Source organism: Protopterus annectens, chromosome 9.part0 (assembly GCF_019279795.1).
Source record: "Protopterus annectens isolate FY-2018-M chromosome 9.part0, PAN1.0, whole genome shotgun sequence".
Classification (NCBI taxonomy): domain Eukaryota; kingdom Metazoa; phylum Chordata; order Ceratodontiformes; family Protopteridae; genus Protopterus; species Protopterus annectens.
The window spans coordinates 910828174-910854482 of record NC_056743.1 but is presented as its reverse complement, the minus strand read 5'-3'; the positions used below and the strand labels follow the sequence as shown (position 1 = coordinate 910854482).

The 26309-nt window shown below is 34.2% G+C and overlaps 1 protein-coding gene across 1 annotated transcript in view; it reads left to right on the top strand.

Annotated features, from left to right (window-relative positions):
• LOC122811661 (unconventional myosin-Ib-like) overlaps nt 1–26309 on the top strand; it is a 1027360-nt gene that overhangs the window by 927973 nt on the left and 73078 nt on the right. Inside the window, exon 26 of the mRNA XM_044083653.1 lies at nt 23908–24040. Coding sequence (XP_043939588.1) covers nt 23908–24040 — 133 coding nt within the window. The remainder of the gene's footprint in view (nt 1–23907; nt 24041–26309) is intronic.

Sequence of the window (26309 nt, the reverse complement as noted above, 5' to 3'; positions counted from 1 at the left end):
AGTGTTGAATTGAATGGTTCACTCACTATATAAGTGGAAGATTGATTATGTTTAATAGATCTGATGAAGCGTGCATGAAGCACGCGAAAGCGCTTATCTTTTACTTGTTGTGGAATAAAGAAGTTTTTTATCTACATTTTGGAATTCTCGTGGTGTATCCTGCTAGTTATTTTACCCTTTCCCACTTTACAGTATTTCTGATTTTTTTGTTTAGGCTTAGGAGGGAATTCTTCCTCTGTAGAGTGATATCCTTCTTCCTTTTGGACCACAGTTTCTTCCTCTTGTTATATAATTTCTTTATACTTGAAGTCCTCCATGGTAGCTTTTTTATGGGAAGACCAGGTTTAGGTCCGATCAGATACAACAGAGTTTATGCAGTTGCTTATAAAATCTACTGGGTGACATAAGGATTAATACCTAATCTTTTGAGTTTGTCAACCATACCTGATGGAGTATTGTGTTAAAGCCTTGGCCAGGTCAAGGTAGGCAGTGTTAACCATTTTGCTCTCATGCATTATTTTAGTGACCTTCTAAAAGAAGTCCACAAGGTTAAGTATGCACGACCTGACCTTGACAAAACCAAACTGGGTTGGGTCCCATGTCTGGCAGTTTCCCATGTCATTATTGATCATTTCTATGATAATTTTTTCCATGGCTTTGCATATGAGACTAGTGAGACTTATGGTGTGTAGTTTCCAGGGTCTGTAGATGGCCCACCTTTGTGCAGAGGAATTACTGTTGTTGTTCTCCATTTATGAGGCATGAAGACTGTTTGGAGGCTACAGTTCCAGAGGGCCTAAGTCATTTTTCATGATATGTAGAAGGCATCCTGGGATATTGTCTGGGCCCATTGATGCAGTGTTCTTGGCCTTAAAGAGAGTATTAAGGACCTGTTCTTCATGACAGTGACAAAATGACTATTGTCAGTATTCTACCAAACATTCAAACGTATTTGAATTCCAATCATAGACTTGCACAAAAAGGAAGTGATCCTTAGACTGATAGTATCCTGTCTTATAGGTTTGCCAATAATACTGTTATTTGAAACTATTGCACTCAGGTAGAAATGCAAGGTAAAACACTCCACACCCCAATATTCTGGTCATAGGAGACTCCATTGTGAGACATAAGGGAAAGGTTATGATTAGTTGCCTATTAGGGGCCAGAATTCACCAGATCATGCAAGCACTCAAGTCACTTACCCTAAGTACCAGTATGACTCAGTTATAGTCCATGTGGGCATGAATAACCTGAGACTTACCTCCTTGGATTATATAAAGAGAGATGATTGAGCTCTCAGGCAGGTATGAGCCTACCACTGAGCAGCATTCTACCATACCATCTCTAAGGATGATACCACAATACCAGGCCCGCGCCATGAGCCAGGAAACCCATACGTCATACCTGAAGTTTCTAGAATCATGCACCATCAAGCCTAATACCATATTCGTGGGTGATTTTAACTACCCGCCCCCATTAATTGGGAGGCATACATGACCATTAACATAGAGGCTTGACTTTTTAAATTCAAATGCCCTTGATCAGCTAGTCTGCACTACTACTAGGGAAATAAATATCCTAGATGTGGTACTCACAAATATGGGAGAGTGCAGCCCTCTCCCATAGTGTGATGTTCTCACAGGTAAGATTAGATCACAAAGTGGTCTTCCTTGAAATAAAGGTAAAACTAGTCCCCCCACCTAACCCCCAAAACTTTAAGAACTTCTGCAAGGTGAATTACCCCCTATTAAGGAATGGCATAGCTAGTTTCCAAGTTCCCCGAATCCAGAAAACACAGAAATCTATGCAGAGATGTACACAAAAGCCCTGTGTGACCATATAAACAACTGCATAGAAATGGCATTACCAGACCGAAATAAACCCAGGTCAAACCACAAAAAAGCCACCCTGGTAGACCCAAAGTATTAAGAGGTTGTACAACAAAAGAAAGAAAATCCTGTCAAGAAGTAAGATGAAATGTGCACAACAGAGCTAAAAGTCCCTCATTAGTCTAAACAAGTGAATCAGGGAACTAGTCAAGTCTCTGAAAGCAGACTTTGAAGTAAAAATAGCCTCCAAAGCTAAGGATAAATATAAGGCACTTTCAGTTATGTCTACAGTCTTAAGGGCAACACCAAACAATGTGCAGGATATACTCAGCCAGAAGACATAGCAAATCTGCAGGCTGATAAACTTAGATCAAATTTCACCCCCACCATCAGCCCCAGTTCTCCCCCAAGAAATACCTTTTACCACTCCACTGCCAATTAACCCCAAAGAGCAGATTTCCACTATGCTCTCTAAAGCTAAAAACACAGCTTCAATGGGGCCTGAGGATATACCAGGTTGACTCTTAAACAACTTAAATCAGGACTTTTCAGGGCCATTAGGATCTGCATTTAACCACAGTCTCCTGATTGGCTTTGTCCCGATGGAGTGGAGGACAGCAACAGTCATCCCTCTGCATAAATGAGGAACATCTAGTGACCTTGGAAATTACAGACCCATACGTTTGACTAATCTTATATATGTAAGGCGATGAAAATAATTATGGACCTGATAAATAATAACATAGGACACCTCCAAACACTGGACATGACCCATTTTAGCTTTGTCAAGGGCAGGTCATGCCTACTGAATCTGGTAGATTTCTTTGAGAAAGTCACTAATGCAATAGATGAGGGTAAAACAGTACATACTACCTGCCTCAACCTGGCCAAGGCATTTTACACAATTTCCCACTCAGTATTATAAATAAACTCACAAAACTCGGCATAAATTCCTATATCACCAGATGGATAGCCAGTTGGCTCACAAACAAGACACATATGGTTAAAGTGGGTGAATCCAGATCCAGCAAGAGGCCATCTACTAATGGTGTGCCTCAGGGCTTAGTGCTGGGACACTCCTGTTTGGAATATATGTCTCTGAAGTCAAGGCTAATGTGGAAGGCCTCTGGATGACAATGTTTGCTGACAACTACAAAGTGGGGACAGTCATTGAATCCTCCAATGATGTAGATATCCTTCAGGAGGGTCTAGCTCAGACAAATGATTGGTGCCAGAACCATGGCCTAAAACTAAATGCAAAAAAATGTATTATCATACCCTTTGGGAAGTCAAATAGCCCTGCAAATTACAACATCAATAGCACACTCAGCGGTTAGAGATCTAGATATACCTATAGATAGTAACTTGAACTTTGACAGCCATGTATCCGCAGTGGTGAGGAAGTCCTTTTATGTGGCACAACTTATAAGTAAAGGTATGGAATCCAGATCCAAGGAATTTATAGTCCCACTGTACTCAGCTCTCATTAGACCAATAATTGAGTACAATGCATCATTTGGCATGTACTTGACTAGGCACTCACAGCAGCTGGAGTGACATCAGAGGTTTCTCACAAAGAAAATAAAGAGTGCAAACAACATGTCCTATGCAGCTAGACTAAAATCCCTGTCCCTTTACTTTGCCTTCTACCCACTGTTAAGGGGTTACCTGTGCCTGACCTACAAGGCACTCACAAATCCAGCTTTGATGGAGCTGCTACACATCCACAAGTCAAATAGCACAAGGGTCACCTGATTTAGGGATCTAAACTTTTCAACTCAAACAAAACTTGCTGGAGAGACAGATATGTGTATCAGAGATTGCCCCTTCTTTGGAACAGGCTTCCTATTGACATTAAGCAGACCCCCCTCCCTGGCCCTGTTCAAATGCAGTTTGGATCAATGGATGAGGAATCACAAATTCACACCTAGAGTAGTGCCTATGTCCCATATGGAGAGGGGCAGTCTGTAAGATACTCAAGGCATAGACACAGATCCATTACATGTTCTTGCTCTTAGGGGCCATATATTCGGTAAAATCAGGTTATATTGGCTAGGCTTGTAAGGGCTCTTAAGTCTATGAACCTATGAAGAACTCAGATATTGAGATATGTCCAAAAAGGCCTGCAGGCATGAAAAAAGTAAAATTAAAATGATGCAGATTAGAGTAATTTGCAGAGCTGTCTAGCTACAGTGATGCCATCTTGCTGACTCCAAAACAATTATTACTTGAAGGAAGTCCCTGATAGTGGTTCACTGTGCAAGGGACAAGACTCCATTGTATTAACACATTATGAAGGGTGTTGCTTACTGAACCCATGGGCTGTCTGTGACTCTGCTGCTGCCTTCATGATTGTGTTAACAGCTTTCATCACACCCCTTGGTGGCATTGTGCCTTTGGCCAGGCCTTCCATATCCCACTTTGAAAATCTGAAAAGCAGCATGCTTACCTGGAGGACATTACTCACTTAGCACCTTAAAACACTGTTATTTAGACATGGTAACTGCAAGTCTGCAATTCAAAACATGCAACCTGTCACTCATACTTAATAGGATAAAGTCTATTAGTATTTCCACAAAAGTAATTACTAGACCACTAACTGACTCTCAGTATGGCTTTCTGGTGTCCTTCAAATACAGGAACATGTATGGAAGCTAAGATCACAGCAATCATGGATGCATATTCAAGGTGAAGAAATGAATACTTCAAAGAGCTTCTGCTTAGTATAGTTAGATTCTTTATTCCATAATTGTACATCAAATGCCTCACTGCATTTCAAACATGCAGAGGGACACAACAAAACATTCCATAACTTTAGCAATGAAAGTCCTTCCAGAATTGAGGGGCATCAAAATGATAGCATCTCTGAAATGTTTTCCTGGAGTATACTGATGGATTTTCTTATCTTGTTTTTTCTTAAGCAAAGTCAGCTTTAGTCTGGTAAACTAAACTGACAGGAGTTTAGTAAGACCTTATCCATTTCATATATTGCAGAAATCTGAAACAAATGTATTCTGTTTTTCTCCTTCTTCTTCTTCTCTGTTTCTTGATTATTTCATCATGCAGTCAGAATTTATTTTTCTTGCAGCTACTGGGACTTGACAAAACCTAATTTTTTCTCCTTGACTATGTGTTTGTATGAGAAAGATTATATGAAACTGATACCCCTTGGAAATGTTCATACATTCAATGCTGAATTAACACCACATGCAAGATGGCTATTTCAAAAAAGACATTAAAATCTGTAATGTAGGGTATCATTGTTTGTGATTCAGACATTAAGAAATATCAGTACTAAATGATGCAGAACAGGATGTGCATTTTTCTGCCTTTCGTTAAAGCCTAGATAAGCACTTTAGATCATTTTAAAGAAAGACACCCAGCAAATTTCCAGTCTAATAGGAGCTCTTTACAGCAGCCCAAATAATATACTTTAAACATTCAGAGAAATAAAATAAAAAGAGTATAATTTTTAGTGAAAATAAGTTAGGGATTGCAAAATGAACCTTATGCATGTAATTATTTGAAATGCTTATTGTTTTAATATTTGTATTAGTAATAACAATAATAATACCACTTACAAAATGCTATTTGGGGTTAATATGTATATATTTTTTGATATAAAGAAGAAAGATGAAATATTTGACAGGACTCACACATTTGGTAGGTTATATCCCTGACTCAAATGCCATGTGAGTGTTAATAACATCACATAGGGCATCTCCCTCAGAATGATACTTTAAAGAGAGGCAGTTATTTGCCTGAACTACTAATCTGATGGGACCTAAAATATCCTTTGGCACTTAATAGGAAAATAATATGTCATTTTTATTTTAAAAGCAATTAATATTCTATACAGCACCCTAACCCAAAGGACGCTAAAGTACAATATATATTCACATATGATAGGATAAAAAAGCTGAATTAAATATAACTAAAATTCTTCCCTTCTCACAAAACACTCATAATCATGGTGTATTTTTTATAATTCATTCTTTACTCAGAAACTTTCTGTATATCGATGGACTGTATGTCTCAGATGCAACCAGGAATTACTATATTGGTAATTAGTTTAAGCTGCATCAGCTACTGTCTGGCAGTTAGTGCAGAGGTCTCTTTGGCAGTTAATGCATAGGACTTGGTCTCTGAACTTTTAATAAGCTACTTATTTATTTAGTTAGTTATTTATTTATTTAACATTTGTTGACTGGGAAAGTCTGATTAGGACAGATCCTATTTTCAGAAGATGCCCGAGGAGAAATGCTTCAAAAGCATGTTTTTGGAATGTGGGAGGAAATCAGAGTGCCCGGAAGAAAATCACGTGATCGCAGGGAGGACTTGCAGACTCAGCACAGAAGGCACCCCGGCAAAGAATCGAACTGGAGAACCTCTTGCTGTGAGGCAACAATGTTAACTGCTGTACTACTGCACCACCCATCCTGTAGTTTGTTACCTTCAGCCTTCATATGCCTACTGTGTGCTCTTGAGCAAGTTACTTAAAGAGAGTACTTTGAGCAATTGGGAAAACCTATAAATGCAGTTATTATTTGAGTACTTGTAATTAACTAAGCAGTATTGTTGGTTGTTACAGTTCCTCTGTCATGATTTCATTATAGTCAGTTGTTATGTATCTCACTGTAGTCATGGTAATTGGTTGTTCTTCCCAGGCCTGTAGAAAAATGAGTACTGAGCAGCTGGGGCAATCCTAGCAAACAAAATATAAAGACATATGTAAGTATGAAAGAAAACTTAACCTAGTTTAATAATTAAACCCATTAAGTCACAGGTACCAAGTTTATAGAATGAAACCAACCATTTAGTCACAGAAATGTCTCCCTGGACTCTGTGACCTATGTCATTCTTAACTCCAAATGTCACAGACCACATGACAATATTGTATACTCTGCAGATGGTGGCCTGCCATACCCCTTGAAAAAGGGCTAATAAAAGAAAAGTTTGAAAGCATAAATGTTGAATTGATTCTTGTATATTCTGGCAATAAGTCCTACCACATGCATGTTTCTCTTCTAGTTTATAACTTAAATTACCTTTTACCCTTCACTTTTCCAGTCCAGGCAGTCTTTTAATATTCCACACCTAATCTAGCACCATATCATTTATAAGAAATTTCAAAATACTTTTCTTTCCTAAACATCTCTTGTCCTCCAATAGAACACCTTTAAAATGTGCCTTTGATTTCCTGTGGGCTGGTGAGCAGAGTTTTGCAGGTATCCCTTATGAAAAGTGTCTGAGTATATTCTTTATCTTTCTGTCTTTGCCTTGCAACCTGATAAGAGTTTCTTTGTGCCATCAGGTGAGTCACTTTCCAGAAGGCTGATGCCTTCTTCTTTGTTATTTTACTCCTTTCTTAGCCTCTTTGTTAGCCAACAGGTATTCCTTCTTAGCCTGGTCTGTCTTTTCTATCTCACACTTTTTACTGCACTCCTTCTTTCCATTGATGACTTACTTCCTGGAATTCAGCATTTCACCACCAGCTTCCCTTATGTAACTTTTCTCCATGCCTGCTCGACAGCATATATGTTCTGTAGTACTTACACATGCTGTTTTGAAGTGCTGATATTCTTTTTCAACTCAGTCTTTTTTCTCCTCATCCTGACATGCTAGAGGCCTGAGTAATTCCTTGAAATCTTGTTCTTTGTCTCCAGTCAACTTCCAGCTCTTCAGTCTAGTCTCTGTTGACCTTAGAGCCTTCTCTGACCACAGTGGTCTGTGCTGCGGGCTGACTGTTTCACTGGGGATGACTTTGCAAACACTGATTCTACCCTAGTGCCCTTTCCTTACTAGGAGGAAGTCTACCTATACTGTGAAGTCTTGCTGCGTGTTTTTATATTGGAAAAATAGAGTGGAGGCTAAGAGATAGGGTGTATGAGCATCTGAGAAGTATCAACCTACAAAAGGAAGATAATGCTCTAGCAAGACACGTTATTGAATACCCTAATCATAAATTCTGCTTTAAAGTTATTTATCAATTTAAGCAAGAAATGAGAGGGGGTCCATTTAACTTACTATTAGAGAAAAGTGAATTGCTATTGCAAATTAAATTGAATGCCTTCACCTATCCAGGCCTGAACGAAAAATGCTCAATTATGAGCTTGTTAAAATTGAGAAGTTTAGAAAGATAGTCAATCTTATATAATTATAGATCACTAGTATATTTATAAACATAAGAAAATAGGGTAGAATATACTTATAACAATATGTATAACATCTACACATAAAGTGCTTCATAAAGTGAACAATTTTGTGATAAAATATTAATTTAATTTAATTTTAAGATAAATATTGACATTTCAAGATGTACTAAATCATAAATTCATATTTAGCTGGTTCATAAGTTGGGATATTCTCTGGACTTAAGTATAACTATATATAAAGAAAACATTTTTTAAATCAAGACCAGTTAATAATTAATTCCAATTATTATAGATGAGCTAGTATTTGAGTTTATGTATAAAATTCTTTAACTTTAAGTAACAGTATGAATTATTTATGACAGCTGTTTAATCAGCGATTTGTTTGCTTAAGTCGCTGCATATTTCTAAGGTCTTACTACTAAAAATGGATTGTTAGGATGTTTTATTATTTATTAAGAATGAATTTTCAGGATGTCTTAATATTCATTTTTTATTTTTATTTTTATTCTATTTTATTGTTAATGTTATAAACGTAGATAATAGATTGATATAAAATAACATTTAACCCAGAAAATTTTAATTAAAAACATCATTCAATATTAATGGATAAAGAAATTCCCAACAAGCACCAGTTACCTCCACAGATCAGAGTAAAAATTATACAGTCCTAAAAAGATATCTCCAGGAGGCAGGCTATGGTAAGTCCAACACACTTCAGGTACAGTTCTCGGTTCTCAATTCCAAGATGCAAAGGCAAGAACAACTCCACTTCGATAAAACCAGCACTGCTTTATTCAGACCACACAAGCGCTTTCACTACTGCTTTTTCAGGTGTAGGAATGAAGTCACAATACCACCTGTTCAAATACTTTATCCAAAACACATGACCACTTATCTTAAAGGTAAAACGGCTCTTAAAAAACTTCCTTAGAAAATTCTTATCCAAACTCAAAAATAAATCAGTTCATTTAAAAATCAATAAATCTATACTAATTTATATAAAAAATCTATACAAAAATGAAAAATACATATAATTTCATAGTATATACACAAAAAAAAAAAAAAAAAAAAATATATATATATATATATATATATATATATATATATATATATATATATATATATACGCATGTAAATACATATATATGAACATTCACAATGATAATAATGAAAATACTTAGTGTGAACTGCTACCTACATAATCTCCTTTTCTTTAGTGTTGGTTTCATTGGCATATTGTCATTCAAGCCATGCCCACAAGTTGCCCTTAACATAACGATCCACCTGGCTTCCAACTCTTCCGTTCTCTCTCTAACATCACTGTGTCTATCATTTTCCAAGACTTTGATCATTGATCATTGGAATATACTTATGACAGACCCACTTGTGAGGGATACAGTAGGTGAAATACCACAATTCACTTTTAAAAATAAGAAAAACTTGAAGAGGAGATTATGTGTACCTAAATGTGGTATGGCTAATGAATTGGTGCATGGAACTGTACTGTGTGGTAGTTGCAATCAGTGTGGATATATCATGGAAGGGGTTACTTTTCAACACCCTGACACTAGGAGAGTGTATGATATCAGGGTCAATGCCACGTGCCATACCAAGCATGTGGTGTATCTTGCTGTGTGCTCCTTATGCCACAGTTTTTATGTGGGTAAGACCGATAGGATGTTGAAGGAGAGGATAAGGGAGCACACGTACCATATTGGCAAAGGGTCAGGGGTCAATGCCTTGTCCAAACATATTTTGGACAAAGGCATAAGTCACAGTTTTAGGTTTATGGTCATTTCCAAAGTTTTGGAAAATGATAGACATAGTGATGTTAGAGAAAGAACGGAAGAGCTGGAAGCGAGGTGGATTGTTATGTTGAGGGCAACTTATGGGCATGGCTTGAATGATAATATGCCAATGAAACCTACACTAAAGAAAAGGAAACTACGTAGGTAGCAGTTCACACTAAGTATTTTCATTATTATCATTGTGAATGTTCATATATATGTATTTACATGCGTATATATATATTTTGTGCATATATTATGAAATTATATATATTTTTCATTTTTATATATATTTTTTATATAAATTTGCATAGATTTATTGATTTTTAAATGAATTGATTTATTTTTGAGTTTGGATAAGAATTTTCTAAGAATTTTCTAAGGAAGTTTTAAGAGTTGTTTTACCTTTAAGATGAATGGTCATGTGTTTTTAATAGAGTATTTAAGCAGGTGGTATTGTGATCTCATTCATACACCTGAAGAAGCAGAAGTGAAAGCGCTTGTGTGGTCTGAATAAAGCTGGTGCTGGTTTTACTGAAGTGGAGTTGTTCTTGCCTTTGCATCTTGGAATTGAGAACCGAGAACTGTACCTGAATTGTGTTGGACTTACCATAGCCTGCCTCCTGGAGATATCTTTTTAGGACTGTATCATTCAATATTAATCTAATATTAAAACAACACAAATATGTTTTCATGTTTAATATATAAGCTTATGTTCCAAAGCAGAATTGTGACTTTAAGAAATTTTTCACTGCTTTGAATTTTGGCGGGCACCTATTAACTGCTTCTTATATAAGCAAGTGCTTAATAGTATGCTGATGTTTGCCAATTTCTGAAGAAGTTTAAACATTGTTTTAAACGAAAAATGTTTGATATATTTTAACGTTTAAGTCTTAATAAAGAGCAGCGAGTGTTTTTTTGCCTAAGCGGAACAGTTTTGTTATTTTTAAACAGTGTGGAGAATAACAGGTTTCACATTAGCATGCATGTTCTGAATGATACAAAATCTGAAACTCAAATAATGGCTTCAGTCCTCAATGACTGGCAGAAAACCACAAATTTTATGAAGAAAATCTGGACATTCTGCAAAACTTTGGACAATTGAGAGGTGTGTGTTGCTTTACTTTATCTAGCAGGTCCTGCAGCTCTGTCAGAATGCACTCTTTTCCTAACTAATACAACCCTACTGTGGATCATAGGCTAACATTTTGAACAGTGCCCTATCCTTACACTTTAGTCTGATTGCCATGAGTCTGTCATTAATTCTCATGACATCCCTCACTGTTTTCTGAAGCCTCTCTCCCACTACAATTCCTATGCCATTTCTAGTCTGTCCTGCTCCCTGAGTAGCAAACTTTGGATCCCACGCCAAGTGGCTTTCCTGCACTGCCCTTCCATCTTCTGAATATATAGGGCATCCAGCCTCCTCCTTAACATCATGTCATCCACTTCCAAGCTAAGGTTAGCAATTCTTAGTTCATGGTTGGCAGGTTGATTTTTTTTTTTACATCCAGCTTCTAGCTGGCCAGTAGCTTAGTGACCCAGGGCTGCTGGGCTCTAGGCACACACTGGCCGATAGGAGCACATACACTGTTCTCAACATTAGCATGAGTCCCTGGCATAGGTCAACATTGGCTGGGTCCTCAACCAACTTAACATGGGTAAATACCCATACCCATTTTTTGGTGATATTAGTCAGCATGACCAAATCACATACAGCCAATTATTGACCATTGAGTGGCTAGCCGTGTCATGGCACATAGTCTTTAATCTAGTATCTAGAAGGTACTGTGCATCACAGTTGATGCCTAAAGTAGCTGTTCTATACAACTTTTCTCCTTATATGACAATATCTACAGTCTCTGCTGCTGCCCACAACTCCATTCTTGGGTGAGTTTGAGGTAGAAATACTCACCATGTTTTGGGAGGTAGGGAGGAACCCCACAGAGACACAGGGAGAACATACATTGTCCATTCAGACATTGGCTGGAGGTCAAGATTGAACCTTGTGTCTTGTGCACGGGAGGTGAAGACCTTAACCATTATGCCATCTGGTCTCTACCTAAGTTGATTTTCAGAAGAAAATAGCAAGGCTGCAACCAGCAGAAATTCTACTGCTGGAGGGCAACTTAGCAGAAGCTTTAGCTCCAGAATTCATTTTACTCCTCACTGCAAGAAGATTATGTGAGATGTCTGAAAAGGTACAGCATGCCACATCCCTTACTATTGCTGAAGAGAATGAAAAAAGTTGCAGTAAAGAGGAGTTCAGAAATTATTCTGAAATCAGAAAGAATTTGGCATTTACTCAAAGTTTGTTTGTTACAAGGGTAGACAGTCCAATAGAAACTGTAGATGCTTATGTTACTGAGCTGAGCTGAGCTAAAGACTAGGCCTAACTTCTAAATTTGTGAGGTATATGGGTCATTAATAAGACAGAAAATGGTTTGTTGTGCAGGCAGTGATGAAGCAAGGTGTTAGGATATTAACGGAAAAGCCCCGACCTTATCAAAACCCATGGATATATATAGAGCAAGTGAAATTACTATTTGTTAGTTAAAAGAATTAGCCAAGGAAATGGACATTTATAAGACAAGATGTGAAGCAAAATTCAAAACGGAAAAATAAAATAAGGATATATTGTAGCATTCAACACTATTACATGTGAAGAAGAGAGCCATGTCATGTGCCAGTGCTTTTTAACAATATTGACAATGAGAAAATATACAGTTGAAATTCAAACCACATATGCAAGGTGTGGCTGTAAGTATGAGGGCATGTATTGTCTTATTTATAATAAAATGTGTAGAATCTGATATCTAAAAAGGAAAACAAGTATACTGAATTTCCTGCTGCTGAACAGAAAGTTTGTTGATGTTATTGAAGTGAAATGAGTTAATACATCAAGTTTGAAAATACAACTCAGCCCTGAGACAAGAGTGCAAGTCACATTGCTGGCAAGAAGAATTCTAGGAATCAATACGGAAAGGCTGAGATTCACACATGACTGCTTTACCCTGTGCACTGTTAATGGTTAAGAGGTTGATTGCTTGAGGCAGCTCACAGCTAAAAATACATGTATTAACATTGTCTTAGATTTGCCAATGCCCTGTACATAGTATGTAGATGCACTATATGCTTATGAATCACAGGCAAAATACTGGTTAAACTAGATGCAATGCAGAGAATAACATTTTGTCTTGGAGAAAACTATGTGCATATTGTTAGCATATTCTGGTCCAATGGGTGGAGACAGTGGTCAAAGTCTGCTAACAAATGAACATAGAAATATGATCAGTTTTCATATGGTAATACTTAATTAAATACTTCTGATATTTTGGGATGCTTGTCTTGAGAGAAGCTAGGAATGGTAAAACAAATATATAGTGTAAAAGTAAATAACACATGCATACAGGTAGAGTCTCATAGCCAGAGACATCTTAAATACTCTGTAGAGCTACACCAATGACATTTTGATAAACTCTGTTGCATTATGGAATTAAATTCCTGCCTTTTCTTAAACCTCATTCTTCCTCTAAAGCATTTTTCTACATGTATTGTTCCTACTCATTTGAACTAGAACAAGTATGTAGCTCATACCATAGTAACAATCCAAGGAAACAGATGTTAGTATACCTAGTTCCTGACCAACCATTGGAGCAGAGTAGGTGTCATGTCAGGAGGCTTAATAAATAAATAACATACAGACTCATGAGATGAGGTATAAACTCTATAATGTCTACATCCTAAATACTTTCTCTAGAATTTAATGTATACTACATGCTATGGTAATCAGTAAAGCTAGCTCATTAGCATTGAAGTTAGACACCCTTATGTAAAATCCTCATTAAAAAAACAACTTAAAATATATGCGAAATGTATCTGTGATTTGCATATGCTATACCACCATTATCACATCATATTTCACCTTAATTCTATATTATGCACATTATGGAATGTTCCTGTAAGAATTACTGTTACTTCATATCATGTTTTACCACCACTGATGTGCAGTGATCATGGAGTTAAAAAAAGGTTAATTTGTTGCTAGATAATTCTGCTAAACTGAAATCTAAACCAATGCACAGAAGATTAATAACAGATTATATGGAAGCAAAGCAGTCACTGTGTAAAACTAATTGGAGTGATGTATTCAGTGGAAAAACTGCAGAAGGAATGTGGGACGTTTTGAAAATTGTTTGAATTCAAAAAGTCAAAAAAAATTAACATCAGGATTTAGGCACACAACACCAGGAGGATATATTTCCATAAGAACAAGGTACTTGATTAAGGTGAGTGACATAAAATATAAGAAATAGAAAAGAGGTTGCATTACAACTTTGAAAACTGAAATAAACAAACTAGGCAAACAAGTTAAGCATAGTGTAAGACAAGATCAAGAAAAAGTTGAAGAAAATTTGTATAAATATTTTGAGCATAATAGGGAACCATTTATAGGAATATAAGAAGTGGAAGAGTAAATTCATTCAAATTGATACACTGTGTGTAGATTCTAGAATTTATTCTCAGATGCAACAGATTATAGATATATTTACAAAAACTAATACAAAACAGCTTGGCTTCACAAAGGAGGTGATAAGTCATCCTAGTGTCATCCAGGAACCTCAGATACTGAAACCAAATTAGATTATGTTGAGAAAGAAATATGCAAACTGGATCCAAATAAAGCATAGGGAGGAGATGGAATTGGTAATATGACCTGAGAACACTTCAGCAAGAACTTACAGTATCATTATATTTATTATTTATTAGGTCATATAAATATGGGGAAATTCCTCAAGAATGGAGACATGCACTTACTAATCCTGTCTTTAAAGGAAAGGGGAATAGGACAAACCCAGAGTTATACAGACCCTTAAATCTACTTTCATGTTGTGGAAAAATAATTGAGAATGTAATATTGGATAAGTTATTGTCAGAACTGGAAAAGTTGGGACTTGAAACCATATATCACCATGCATATGTTGCAAACATTACCAGCTGTGACATGATGTTCTATAACAATATAATAACAGCTATGAATGAAAAAAATTGCTATGATGTAATTTATATTACTTTAACTTCAGCATGTGATAGAGTCATGCATAGAACACTGATCAATAAATTAGAATAACTAAGTATCGATGTACTCTTTGAGAAGATGGATAGTTGCTTGACTTACAAATAGTACATGCAAGTATACAACAACTGGACAGGTGAAATTCCTGGTTACATTTAGGGTGTCCCACAGGTCTCTGTCCTAAGCCCCTACTTGTTTAGATTGCATCTTTCAGATCTATCTTTTTCAACTGAGAAATTATACAGTCTGTATATAGATGACTTGAAATTGGGTAAATTGATTACATGTGTTGCAGATATGGCATATCTGCAAAACTAAATTGACCTTTTGGGCCCAAGAGAATAATATCCTGATAAATACATAGAAACTAAACACATGAGATTTGGGTGACACAGACTGAAAGTGAATATTTAAAAGAGCATAGAGTGATTGAAATTGTAGATTCATTTAAGGACCTGCATATATGGGTATAACTAGTTTTGAGTTTTTCTAATCATATCAACCAATTGGTTAATGATGGTTATAGAACTATTGGTTGTATAAAAATATTTATAAAGTCTAGGTAATCAGAAAAGATGAAGTCAATGTTTTCCTCAGGCTAGTGAAAGCGGATAACACATACATACAAAATTTAGAGCACTTGATAATAGTTTTCAATCTTACTCACAAACACTGGCTAATCTACAATGTATGTACTGTACCTGTGTACTATGTATGTATTCTACCTATGTTCCAAATTTCAGCTGTACACCACAATTCTATTAATTACCTTTATTTTTAAAATTAATATTTTTTTGTTTGTTCTCTCCACTGTAACTGTTTATGTGCTGTATACCACTGTAAAAACATGTATCCTGTAATTTGTGTGTATACTGATCATGTCTAAATAATTAAATGTACCTGTAATTTTTCTTTGTGGAGCTTTTCTCCCCGGGCCTCTGCTGAAAAAGGGCCTTTTCGGCTGAGTCAGACACCCCTGGTTAACAAATGTAAAATAAAATAAAATAAATAAAATATTAGTTACATAAGACACAAACCTGAGTATGGAATAACAATATGGAAAATTTATAAGAAAACAAGTGGGAGTAAACTGGAAAGAGTAGAGCAGAAATATACCAAGGGCATCATTCATGAATGTGAACATTTAAAGTTATTGTAAAAACCTAAAATATCTGAACTAATACAGTTTGTTATATAGATATTTAAGAATAGACCTTTTTAAAACATATAGGGCATTTGGAGACAACTACTTCTTTGAATGTTTGGGGTTATCAAAATATAGTAAAGAATCATCAGACAACCTATGCAGAAGATTCTATATGAATGGATTCCAAGATGGCCGCCGACTAGTCTAGTCCTTACTCTCTGAGCTCCTCACAGCTATTTAACTTTTGGCTTTTTTTACAACTTTACATCAACCTTTTTCCTCAAATTTTTATACTAAAAGATTTTATAAATCTTTTTCTACGCATTTGGATTATTTTTTCTTCTGGAATTATTATCCTGGGATTTATTTTACCTCAGAACATTCTTGGTCTCTCTGCTGCTGGGACTCCTACTGCTCCAGTCTGTTCCTGGTTCCTGGTATCCTGTTAACTGCATTCCATTTCTGGGCATGGCTACAAAATCTGACTCCATGGAGACTCAGCCTACAAAGGCCAAATATACTTCAATGCTCTCTCCTGAAAAGATTCAGGTTCAAAAGACTGAAATCATCTAGACAACCTACAGAAACTTTTAATGTAAGTAATAAAGATTTAAATGGCTCAAATTTCCTTTTAGAAGAACTAAAAATAGCATTAAAACCAATCCAAAGTGCTATACAAAACTTTTCAGAACAGTTTACAGACTTTAGTAAATCTTTAAAGCAAATAAGCGATAGTATTGTTACTATTGAAAATAAAATCGTAGCTTTGGAGGTTAAAACAGACTTATTGGAAAGTGACTTTAAATCTAGAGATAAAACTGTTTCAGATTTACAAGCTAAAATATTGGATCTGGAAGCCAGGAGTCGAAGAAATAACATCATTATTCGTGGTTTACCTGAATCTTATGACAATAAAAACTTGTTATCTGTGACTAAAAATATCTTTGAAACACTGTTAAATTGTGAAGCTTCTTCAAAATCTATAATTGTAGAGAGAGCACACAGAGCACTGCGTACAAAGCAAGATTCTTCCACACCAAGGTTAATTTATACTAAGTTACTAAACTTTCAAGACACTTTCCAGATCCTAGAAACTGCTAAAACAAAGAAACAATTCATATGGAAGTCTCACAAACTATCATTTTCCCAAGATCTTCCTGCACAGATCAAATTAAATAGACAAAAACTAGCCCCTATTGTGCTGACTTGATAAAAAGAGGGATTAGATTTCGAATGGCATATCCTAATACCTTGTCTTTCACAGCTAATGACAAAAGATTTGTATGTTCAGATCCTAAAGATGCAAAAGACATTTTTCTTAAAACATTTAAAAGCTTCCTGACACTGTATCTTAATATTCTACTGTTAAAGAACTACAATAAGGTTTGATCTTTTCTTTTCTTTAATCTGACAGTATTTGTGTTACATGATTTGTAATTCTGGTGTGACATAATTATATTACCTTAAGAACTTGTCATGTAATTTACACATGATGGATTTGGTGTGACAGTGTGCAGTGACAGGATATATGCTTGTTAGATTTGTGTGGATTAATAGAAGCATTTAAATTCCTGTATTTACTTTTTCTCTTTCTCTCACATATGCTTGCTGTGTAAATAGATAATATGTTAATTTTACTACAAGCTTTGGAGTTACAGCCTTCTGTGTAAGCTAAATGATTTTTGGAGGGAAAAACATTCCATCTCAACATTCTAGCAAGAAAATCTTCCCCTCAGAGTTCCAGCTGATGCTCTGCATGAACATGCACACTACAGTCTCTCTGAGATGGATGGTGATGTCATCATTTGTGAGGAAAGAAGGACAGTTTCAAATACACAAGTCTGCTTGTTTTCAACAAGTATTCAATAGCACTAACTTTTTAATAGATCTGGCTATTATTTAAAGTGTTTTCTCTTCATAAATGAAGGTTGCTTTTAAATTTAAACAGATTCATGTCACATAATATATTCAGTGACTTTTAGTGTGTCTGCATGACTTCAAAGCAAGCTGCTACTTTCATAAAGCAGAGTGAAAATGTTTCTGGAAACAAATAAACAGGTTAGTTTTATATATTAAAATTCTAAAGGATGTGTAAAGAAATGAACATATTTTCCTATTCAGAATATTTTTCATGCAATATTTTATATTATACTGAAGTGTTTAATTTGACAAATGTTACAAAGTATACCTGTTCATATGAAAGTTTCATGTTCTTTCTATTCTCTGCTCTCTCTCTTCTCAGAGGCTGGATGTGATATTTATGATTAGTAGTTTATGTTTAAGAAAGCCTTTACTTATTTGAAAGGTTTGAAATAACTATCTTTAATATGATTAGCTGAATCTACATGTATATATTTAAGCCCTTAGATTTACTGCATTTAGCTTGCTTGTTTCTGTTTTAATTAGATGTTCAAAATGTTTACTTTAAAAGCCTTGTCTTTTCATGCTGTTTTGCTATGTTACATCTATGGCTTAGAAGAATAGTATGGCTACATAACCTAACACAGTCATTAGTAAAATATTCAAAAAGTAGATTTAAAATTATATGTATGCACATTGTTGTACATTCAGTCCAATATATATGATGCTGTTTAAGTTACTATTTAATAATATAATTATACTTTATTCATGTATATTAACTAGTGTTAAAACCTTACAGCTTATAATATTCCATTTTGAATAGTTCCTGTACTATTATTATCTAGTTAATAGATGCATCTCCAGACTGAATTGTTTTTCATTTTGAGATACGGTTGCTTGGTAGTTGTTTTTTGCTTTATTTGAACTATAACTAAATACTCATTCTATAGGTATTAGTGCTTTTATCATACTAATGGTCATGTTGATTAATGAAATTATCACTAAAGTACTAAAGAAGGTTCAGTAGATAGTGCATGACTATTATCTTTAGTTCAGTAATGCTATGCTTATTTACTTATATTATAATGTTACCAGTTGGTTTTGTTATACTTATATATGTTATCTTACATATCTTTCAGTTTTAATTGTATTACTTCTTATGATAGAGTGTTCTAGTTAAGCAGAGTGTGATTTATTTATTATTTACTTGTTTCTCTTTCTCTTGAAATACTTGAGGAAATACATTTAATCACTATAAATTTCAATTTAAGGATAGGAGCTTTAGATTAGTATTAGAAGTAGGGATTAAGCATGTTGGACGTCTTGAAATTAGTTAATTTTGTATATATTTTAATAGTATTACTCGGACTTTATGTTATGTTAGGCTTCCTTTGAGTAATTTGTATTCTAACTTGAGGTTATTATTATCTATAATTACAATGTTTTTCATGTCCTTCTGCTCTTCCTTTATCACAGGGGGATTGGTGGGTAGGCACTAGGGATAGGATAAAGGTTATTATTATACATTTCATGGTTCTTAAAAAACCTTTTTTCTTTTTTTCAACAAATGTTATTTGATGACTTGCTTGAATACTTAAAGACTGTTTTTCTTTTATTTTTTCTTCTTCTTTTTAATGTTGTGTTGGACTTGCACCTTGAGTTCACTTTTATAGCATCAATAATGATTATACTTGTAGAATATGCCTGTTGACATAATTTTAGATTCTTGGAATGTTAGAGGCATTCAAGATAAAGCGAAAAAGTCACTATTATTTCATATGATCTTTAAATCACAGGCTAACATTTGTTTTATTCAAGAGACCCATATTTCACGTATTGATTGGAATAAAGAGTTAAAAAATGGATCAAAAGATTATAGCTTCAGGTGACTCATCTAACTCCAGAGGTGTAGCTATAATCATTAAACAAAAATTCATTGGGAATATTATTGATGAGAAATTTGATGATGAGGGAGGTGGTGCTTATTTACCGCTTCTATTGCTGGTTTGGACAAACCCTTATTAATTTTAAATCTATATGGCCCATGTAATTCACAACATTTGTTCATTTTAAAAATTTACAATATTCTTGCATCCTATAAGGATCATCATATTATAGTGAGTGGTGACTGGAATGCAGTTATAAACCCTGTAATTGATCGTTCCCGCTCCACTGTCACCTATAATCTTCAATCTACTCTGGCTATAAATGATTTGATGACAGAATATAATTTAATAGATCCCCTCCGCACTGTTAAAAATATAAACAAGAATGATATATATACTTATTATTCTAAGTGCTATCATTCGTGGTCCAGATTAGACTTCTTTCTAATTTCAGATTATATTTCAACATATCTTGTGGACTTTACTACAGAACCCAGATACTTTTCGGATCACTCAAGAATTTCACTAAAATTGAACATAAAACCCAATATCAAAAATAAAACTATGTTTAATAAGTGGACCTTAAATAATAACTTATTGTCAAATGAAGATATTTGCAAACAAGCTTCAGAAATCCTAAATGAAATGGTGAATAGTCTTGAATCATCAGACATTCCTTATGACATACAATGGGCTGCATGTAAAGCAAGATTAAGAGGTTTATTTATTAGTAAAGCTGCTTTTTCAAAAACAATACTTTAAGAAAGAGGAATTCTTAAAATCAAGAATTTCTTCGTTGGAAAATCATCTTAGTCTGAACTATGATGCTACTTTAGAAAAACAAATTTTTGATTGTCAGAAAGATTTAATTCTGCTTCACCAAAATAACCTCTTCTTAGCTGAACAAAAGCTACTTGCTTCATATTCAGAGTGGGCCCAGGTTCCATCTAAATTGTTAGCGAGAATTATTAAAGTTAACTTCAGAAATCCAAATATTACATCTTTATCTTATAAAAACAGATTATATAATACTGATGAAGAGATTATTCAACTTTTCACCTCTCTTTACACTGAGTTATATTCAGGTTCGTCTAATTCTGTTAAAGATAATCACTCAAAACTCTTTTTAGACTCTTTGCAGTTCCCTAAACTTAATGATAATCAGCAAAAACTACTTTCTACCCCTATATCGATACAAGAAATCTCGGATTCAATAGATAATCTTAAATTGGGTAAATCTCCGGGACCTGATGGTTTTACTCCAGAATTTTTCAAAACTTTCAAATTGGTAGTTCTTCCCTTTCTATTTAAAGTTTACAATCATATAAGAGTTAATGATATCTCAGATATTCATTGGAACACATCCAAAACCATTCTAATTCTAAAAAAATAATAAAGATAAATCTGACCCAGTAAATTATAGACCCATTTCTTTAATTAACGTGGATATTAAGATTCTGTCATCTATTCTGGCTAACAGATTGAAACGGATTTTACCCTCAATTATCTCGTCAGATCAATCAGGTTTTATGTCTCAGAGACATGCTTGGGATAATACTCTATCTTTAGAGACTATACTTCATCTCATTAAGAAAAATCCAAACCCTATATATGCTTTGATTATAGATGCATCAAATGCCTTTGACAGAGTATGTTGGAACTTTTTATTTCAAACTATGTTATGTTTTAATATTCCCTTATTCTTTATAAATTTTTTAAAAGTTTTATACAAGAATATGTTTACTAGACTATACATTAATGGTCAATTTTCTGCTCCAATAAAGATCACTAAAGGAACAAGACAGGGTTGTCCATTGTCCCCTTTTCTTTTCAACATTTACTTAGAACCTTTGCTATTGTTTATTACTCAAAATACTTTTCATAACATCCCCAGAATTCTTAATACTAATATTCATTTCTCTGCTTTTGCGGATGATTTAGTAATCTACTTTCAAACTCCATTATCTGATTACAGAAAAATAATGAATTCTATTGCTTATTTTTCTTTGGTTTCCAACTATCTTTTAAATTCTACAAAAACTCATATTTTTCCCTTAAATCATTTAGCACACAAATCTTTTTTGTTTCCAGACGATCATTATCAGTTTACTTATAATATAAAATATTTAGGAATCAATTTAGAACACAATAATAAATCTTCCTTTCAAAATAATATTAATAAATTATGGAACTCTATATTGTCTGATATGGACAGATGGAAGCATCTAAACCTTTCATTTCTTTCAAGGGTGGCCATTATTAAAATGAATATTCTGCCTAAATTTCTTTACCAATTCTCATCATCTGATCAGATAATTTCAAAAAATTTTTTTGAGTCTGTAAATAAAGCTTTGGCAAAATTCATATGGTTCCCTAAATCTGTTAGAATTTCCTATTCTAGATTGGCATTTTCGAAGGACAAGGGAGGTTTGGGTTTACCTAATCTTTATCTCTATTATTTGATTGTCTCATCCAATAAACTTCTTACTATATCTAAATTCAATAACACTTCTTATCCAAATCACTCTTTATGGATAAAATTATGGTATAATTATGTCATTTCTAATAATTTAAATCCTGAAGCTATTCCTTTATCTCTCTGGATAGTTTATTTATTAAAAATATATCTACAGTATTTAAACAAAAGATTAGAGATTTCCAAACCTTACTCAAAATGTGTAAACTAGAAGAGATCTCGCACCATGTTCAGCCAATTCATCTAAACCCAAATATATTATTGGACAATAAACTTTTGAACTTAACAAACTATCCTTTAATTAAAAATCTAAAAGTAGGAGATGTTTTGAAATATCTTGACTTGCCTTTATCTGACTGGCGTAAGTTATTGAAAGTAAACTGGAATTACTCACCAATTCTTACACAACTAAGAGCAATAATTAAAACAAATTTGTATCTCTGGTCCCCATAGACTCACAATTGAAAAACCTTAACACGATTATCAAAATACTTTCATCATCTGATAAAATGCTCTCAAACTCATATAAATTAATTAATTCTTTAATGATGGACCTCAACTGTCTTTTATCTAATGTTTGGTTGAATTATAATTCCCAATTGTCAGAATCTCAGAAAGTCCTGGCTATTAGACACACTAAGGAATTTATCCCTTTTAAAAAATTAGCATACATACAATTAACGATTAATAATGATGCCTACTTTACCCCAATCAAATTAAACAAATTTAACCCAAATAAGTCCCCTTCGTGTTCATGCTGTTCTCATCCCCAAGCAGACCTCCTTCATATTCCATGGTATTGTCATTTTTCTCACAGATTGTGGACATCTTTGAAAGTCAGACTGCAGAAAATGGGATATCAAAAATCCATGTTGACGTGGGAATTTGCTATTCTACATATTCCATTGATTCATCTTTCAAAAGTTGATATTCATGTTGTCATTTTTATTTGCTCATTACTAAAACTTTATATAATACAAAATTGGATTGATCGTTCTAAATTAAAATGGGTTACTTTCAGAAAATGGCTTTTAAATTTATTGATGCTCAAAGATACTTAGGTGGAAGTCCAAAAAAAAAAGCTATTAGAAAGGTTGTGTTAGAAAAGGTTCTAAACATATTAAATAGTTAATGTTAAATATTTTTTTTTTTTTTTCTCTCTCAGGTTGCCTAACTTGTATATAGTGTACATATGGTGTATGTTTTATTTCTAAATAACTTATCAAAATCTCATGAAGGTTGTTATCACTAGATAAATTGTTATATGTTCATTTATGCCTTCTTGTTATGTATAATCTTTTAATTGTCTTGCTATTCATATAATTAATAAACAATTTTTTGAGAAAAAAAAAAAGATTCTATATGAATGAGAAGTGTACTAACTGGTTCTCTAAGACAGCAGCTGATGCATGGACTAGACTACCAAATTACATTAAAGGAAGCATTTGTTTAGATATTTTTAAGAACAGCCTGGACACTTATTATGAGAGGCAAGAAGGTCATTAATGCCCGTGCTTAAAATATTTGTATGTATGTATGTATGTATGTATGTAGGGGGTGAATGGCTGTAGCTGGAAGGATGAAGTGCTCATGGTGGATAATGGACATTTTCTGATCTGTCATTTTAGAATATGGCCCACAATGATAATGGTGACATCACCCAAACATTTTGTGTTTGTTTTTAATCTAGTGTTCCGCAGCGATTTCAGGGAGATTACTTGGATGTCAAAAAGAATCCCAAGTACCAGAAACTCAGCAGTGCCGTAGATAGTCAGATCATTGTATCTGAAACTGTGGACAAGATTAACAGAAGTAATGGAAAGGTATGTTTACTTTATAATGTGTTGTGGCATTCTTTGCAGCATCCTGCCTGACTCTCATTGGAAAACAATTGTCAGTGTTAAAGACAGCAAATGCAAACCTGAAAAATAACCATTTTTTATATAATACATATTTAAACGCACTCACTGTACTTCATAGCTGCAGGCACTAACTACTCCCTTCATTCTGTTCACTTCCAAGTTCTGTTTGCTTGTTATTCACCATTTATGGAAGCAACCAGATGGACGTAATGCATCCTATTTTAAGTAATAAGAACCCCATATTATATTGTGTTGTTACATTGAAACCCACGTGTGTGTGTGTGTGTGTATGTGTGTGTGTGTGTGTGTGTGTGTGTGTGTGTGTGTGTGTGTGTGTGTGTGTGTGTGTGTGTGTGTCTGTGTCTATGAACACTACTAGTTTAGTTGTTTATTCACTTCATCAAGGATGAATCATTTTTGTTAAACTCCTTTTGATTGAATAGTATGTTATCACTTGCTGTTTGTTTTAGTTCATGATCATAAAATAGTGAGGCAATGAAGTTTGTCTCTTTTTCCCACTGTTGTGTAATTTCTATGTGAGTGCAGGGACTTAATTAACAGATGTGTGTATGTGTGTGTTTGTGTTTCTATGTTATAAAATAATAGGGCCTGTCAAAGTGCTTCCATGGAATGAGTCCAACCGTTTCATTGCTTAACCAGTAAAGCCATAAGTGAGCTCGCAAGGAAAAACTGCATGAAGACAAAGTATTTCTTATATGCTACCCAAGAATGAACACTCATGTAATAAAATAGTAGTATAACAAAAGTAGCAAGACCCAGGAGTGTAAATAGGCAAATGAAAAGAATCCACATCAACGAGTCCTCGTGGTGATAAAATGTTCAAAACAAGGTAGTCTTCACTTCACCAAGTAAATAAAAATATAAAGTATAAAGAACTTTTTAAAGAATTTTGTTATGTTTTTAAGGCAGTCATTTTAATGTCTTGTAATGCAAGATTTCTGTGTATAGAGCTGCAACAATTAATTGTTATTGCTAATTGATTGCAGACTATGTAATTAATTATTTTACAGGCTATGATGTCATAATTTTTAAGTATATATAAAGTTTTAAAAAATGTTCAGCATTTTGGCTTGAAGAAGCCCACGAGGGTGAAAGCGCTTGCCAATTTTGATTTTTGTTTATATGTCCAATAAAAGTTTTTATTTACTTGGTGAAGTGAAGACTACCTTGTTTTGAACATTTTATCACCACAACTCAAAGTATTTCTTATGTTTTAATATTTTAACTGGTTTCATTGTGTATTTTTATGTAATAACTGCTAGAAGAAATTACAGAAACACTTTGTTTTGTGAAAAAAGAACTGCTACCAAACTATGAAACCTTTTACTTTCTTTCTTTTGTAGTAAATAATACACTACTCTTTTTGTAGATTCTTGTATGCTGAATAACTTTAACGTGAGCATCACTGTGTTATCATTTTTGTTTAACTTTTTCACGTGTTTGATTACAAAGCAGAGCAATGACTGAGTATTTTTGACAATTTATAAAATAACTAGAAGCTTTTTGTATATGAAACACAACTAATTTAGTAGCTAATGCTTTATGGAAGTCTTCATTATCACACTTGTTTGCCACGAAGAAAAATTTTATTTTTATTGTTTTGCCCATTTCGAAAATAATTAAATATATAAATATATATATATATATATATATATATATATATATATATATATATATATGTATATTCCTATGTTAGTGTTGTCGTCTCACAGTAAGACGCTGTCCGGTTCGATTCTCAGCTAGAGCATCTTCTGCGTGGAGACATGCGTGAATGGGCGTACTTTCGTTGAAGGTTGTGCATTAGGGCTGGCAACTCGGCATGTAGAAATCAACTGCCAATCATTAGTGGACCAGAGTTCCGCTGTGGTGACCCCTAACTGGGAAAAGCTGAAAGACACATACAATATTCATATGTAACAAGTTTCACTGTTTGTTAAATAATGAAAAATATTGTTTATGTTGGTTATACATATTGAAGCAGGAATAACATTATCATATTATTATTTGAATGTTACTGTGTGACACCCACACTTCCAAAATTAAATAAAGCTCAGCTCATTAAAAAAAGAAACGTAAAGGAAATTTTTTGTGGGATGCTAACCCTCCAGAAATCTTTTCAGGGGTGTCTCCTACTCAATAAAATAACTCCAGCATTGCTGCACCTTAGTATATAGGGACTTAACCTCCTGCAGTGGCTGTCAATGACTTG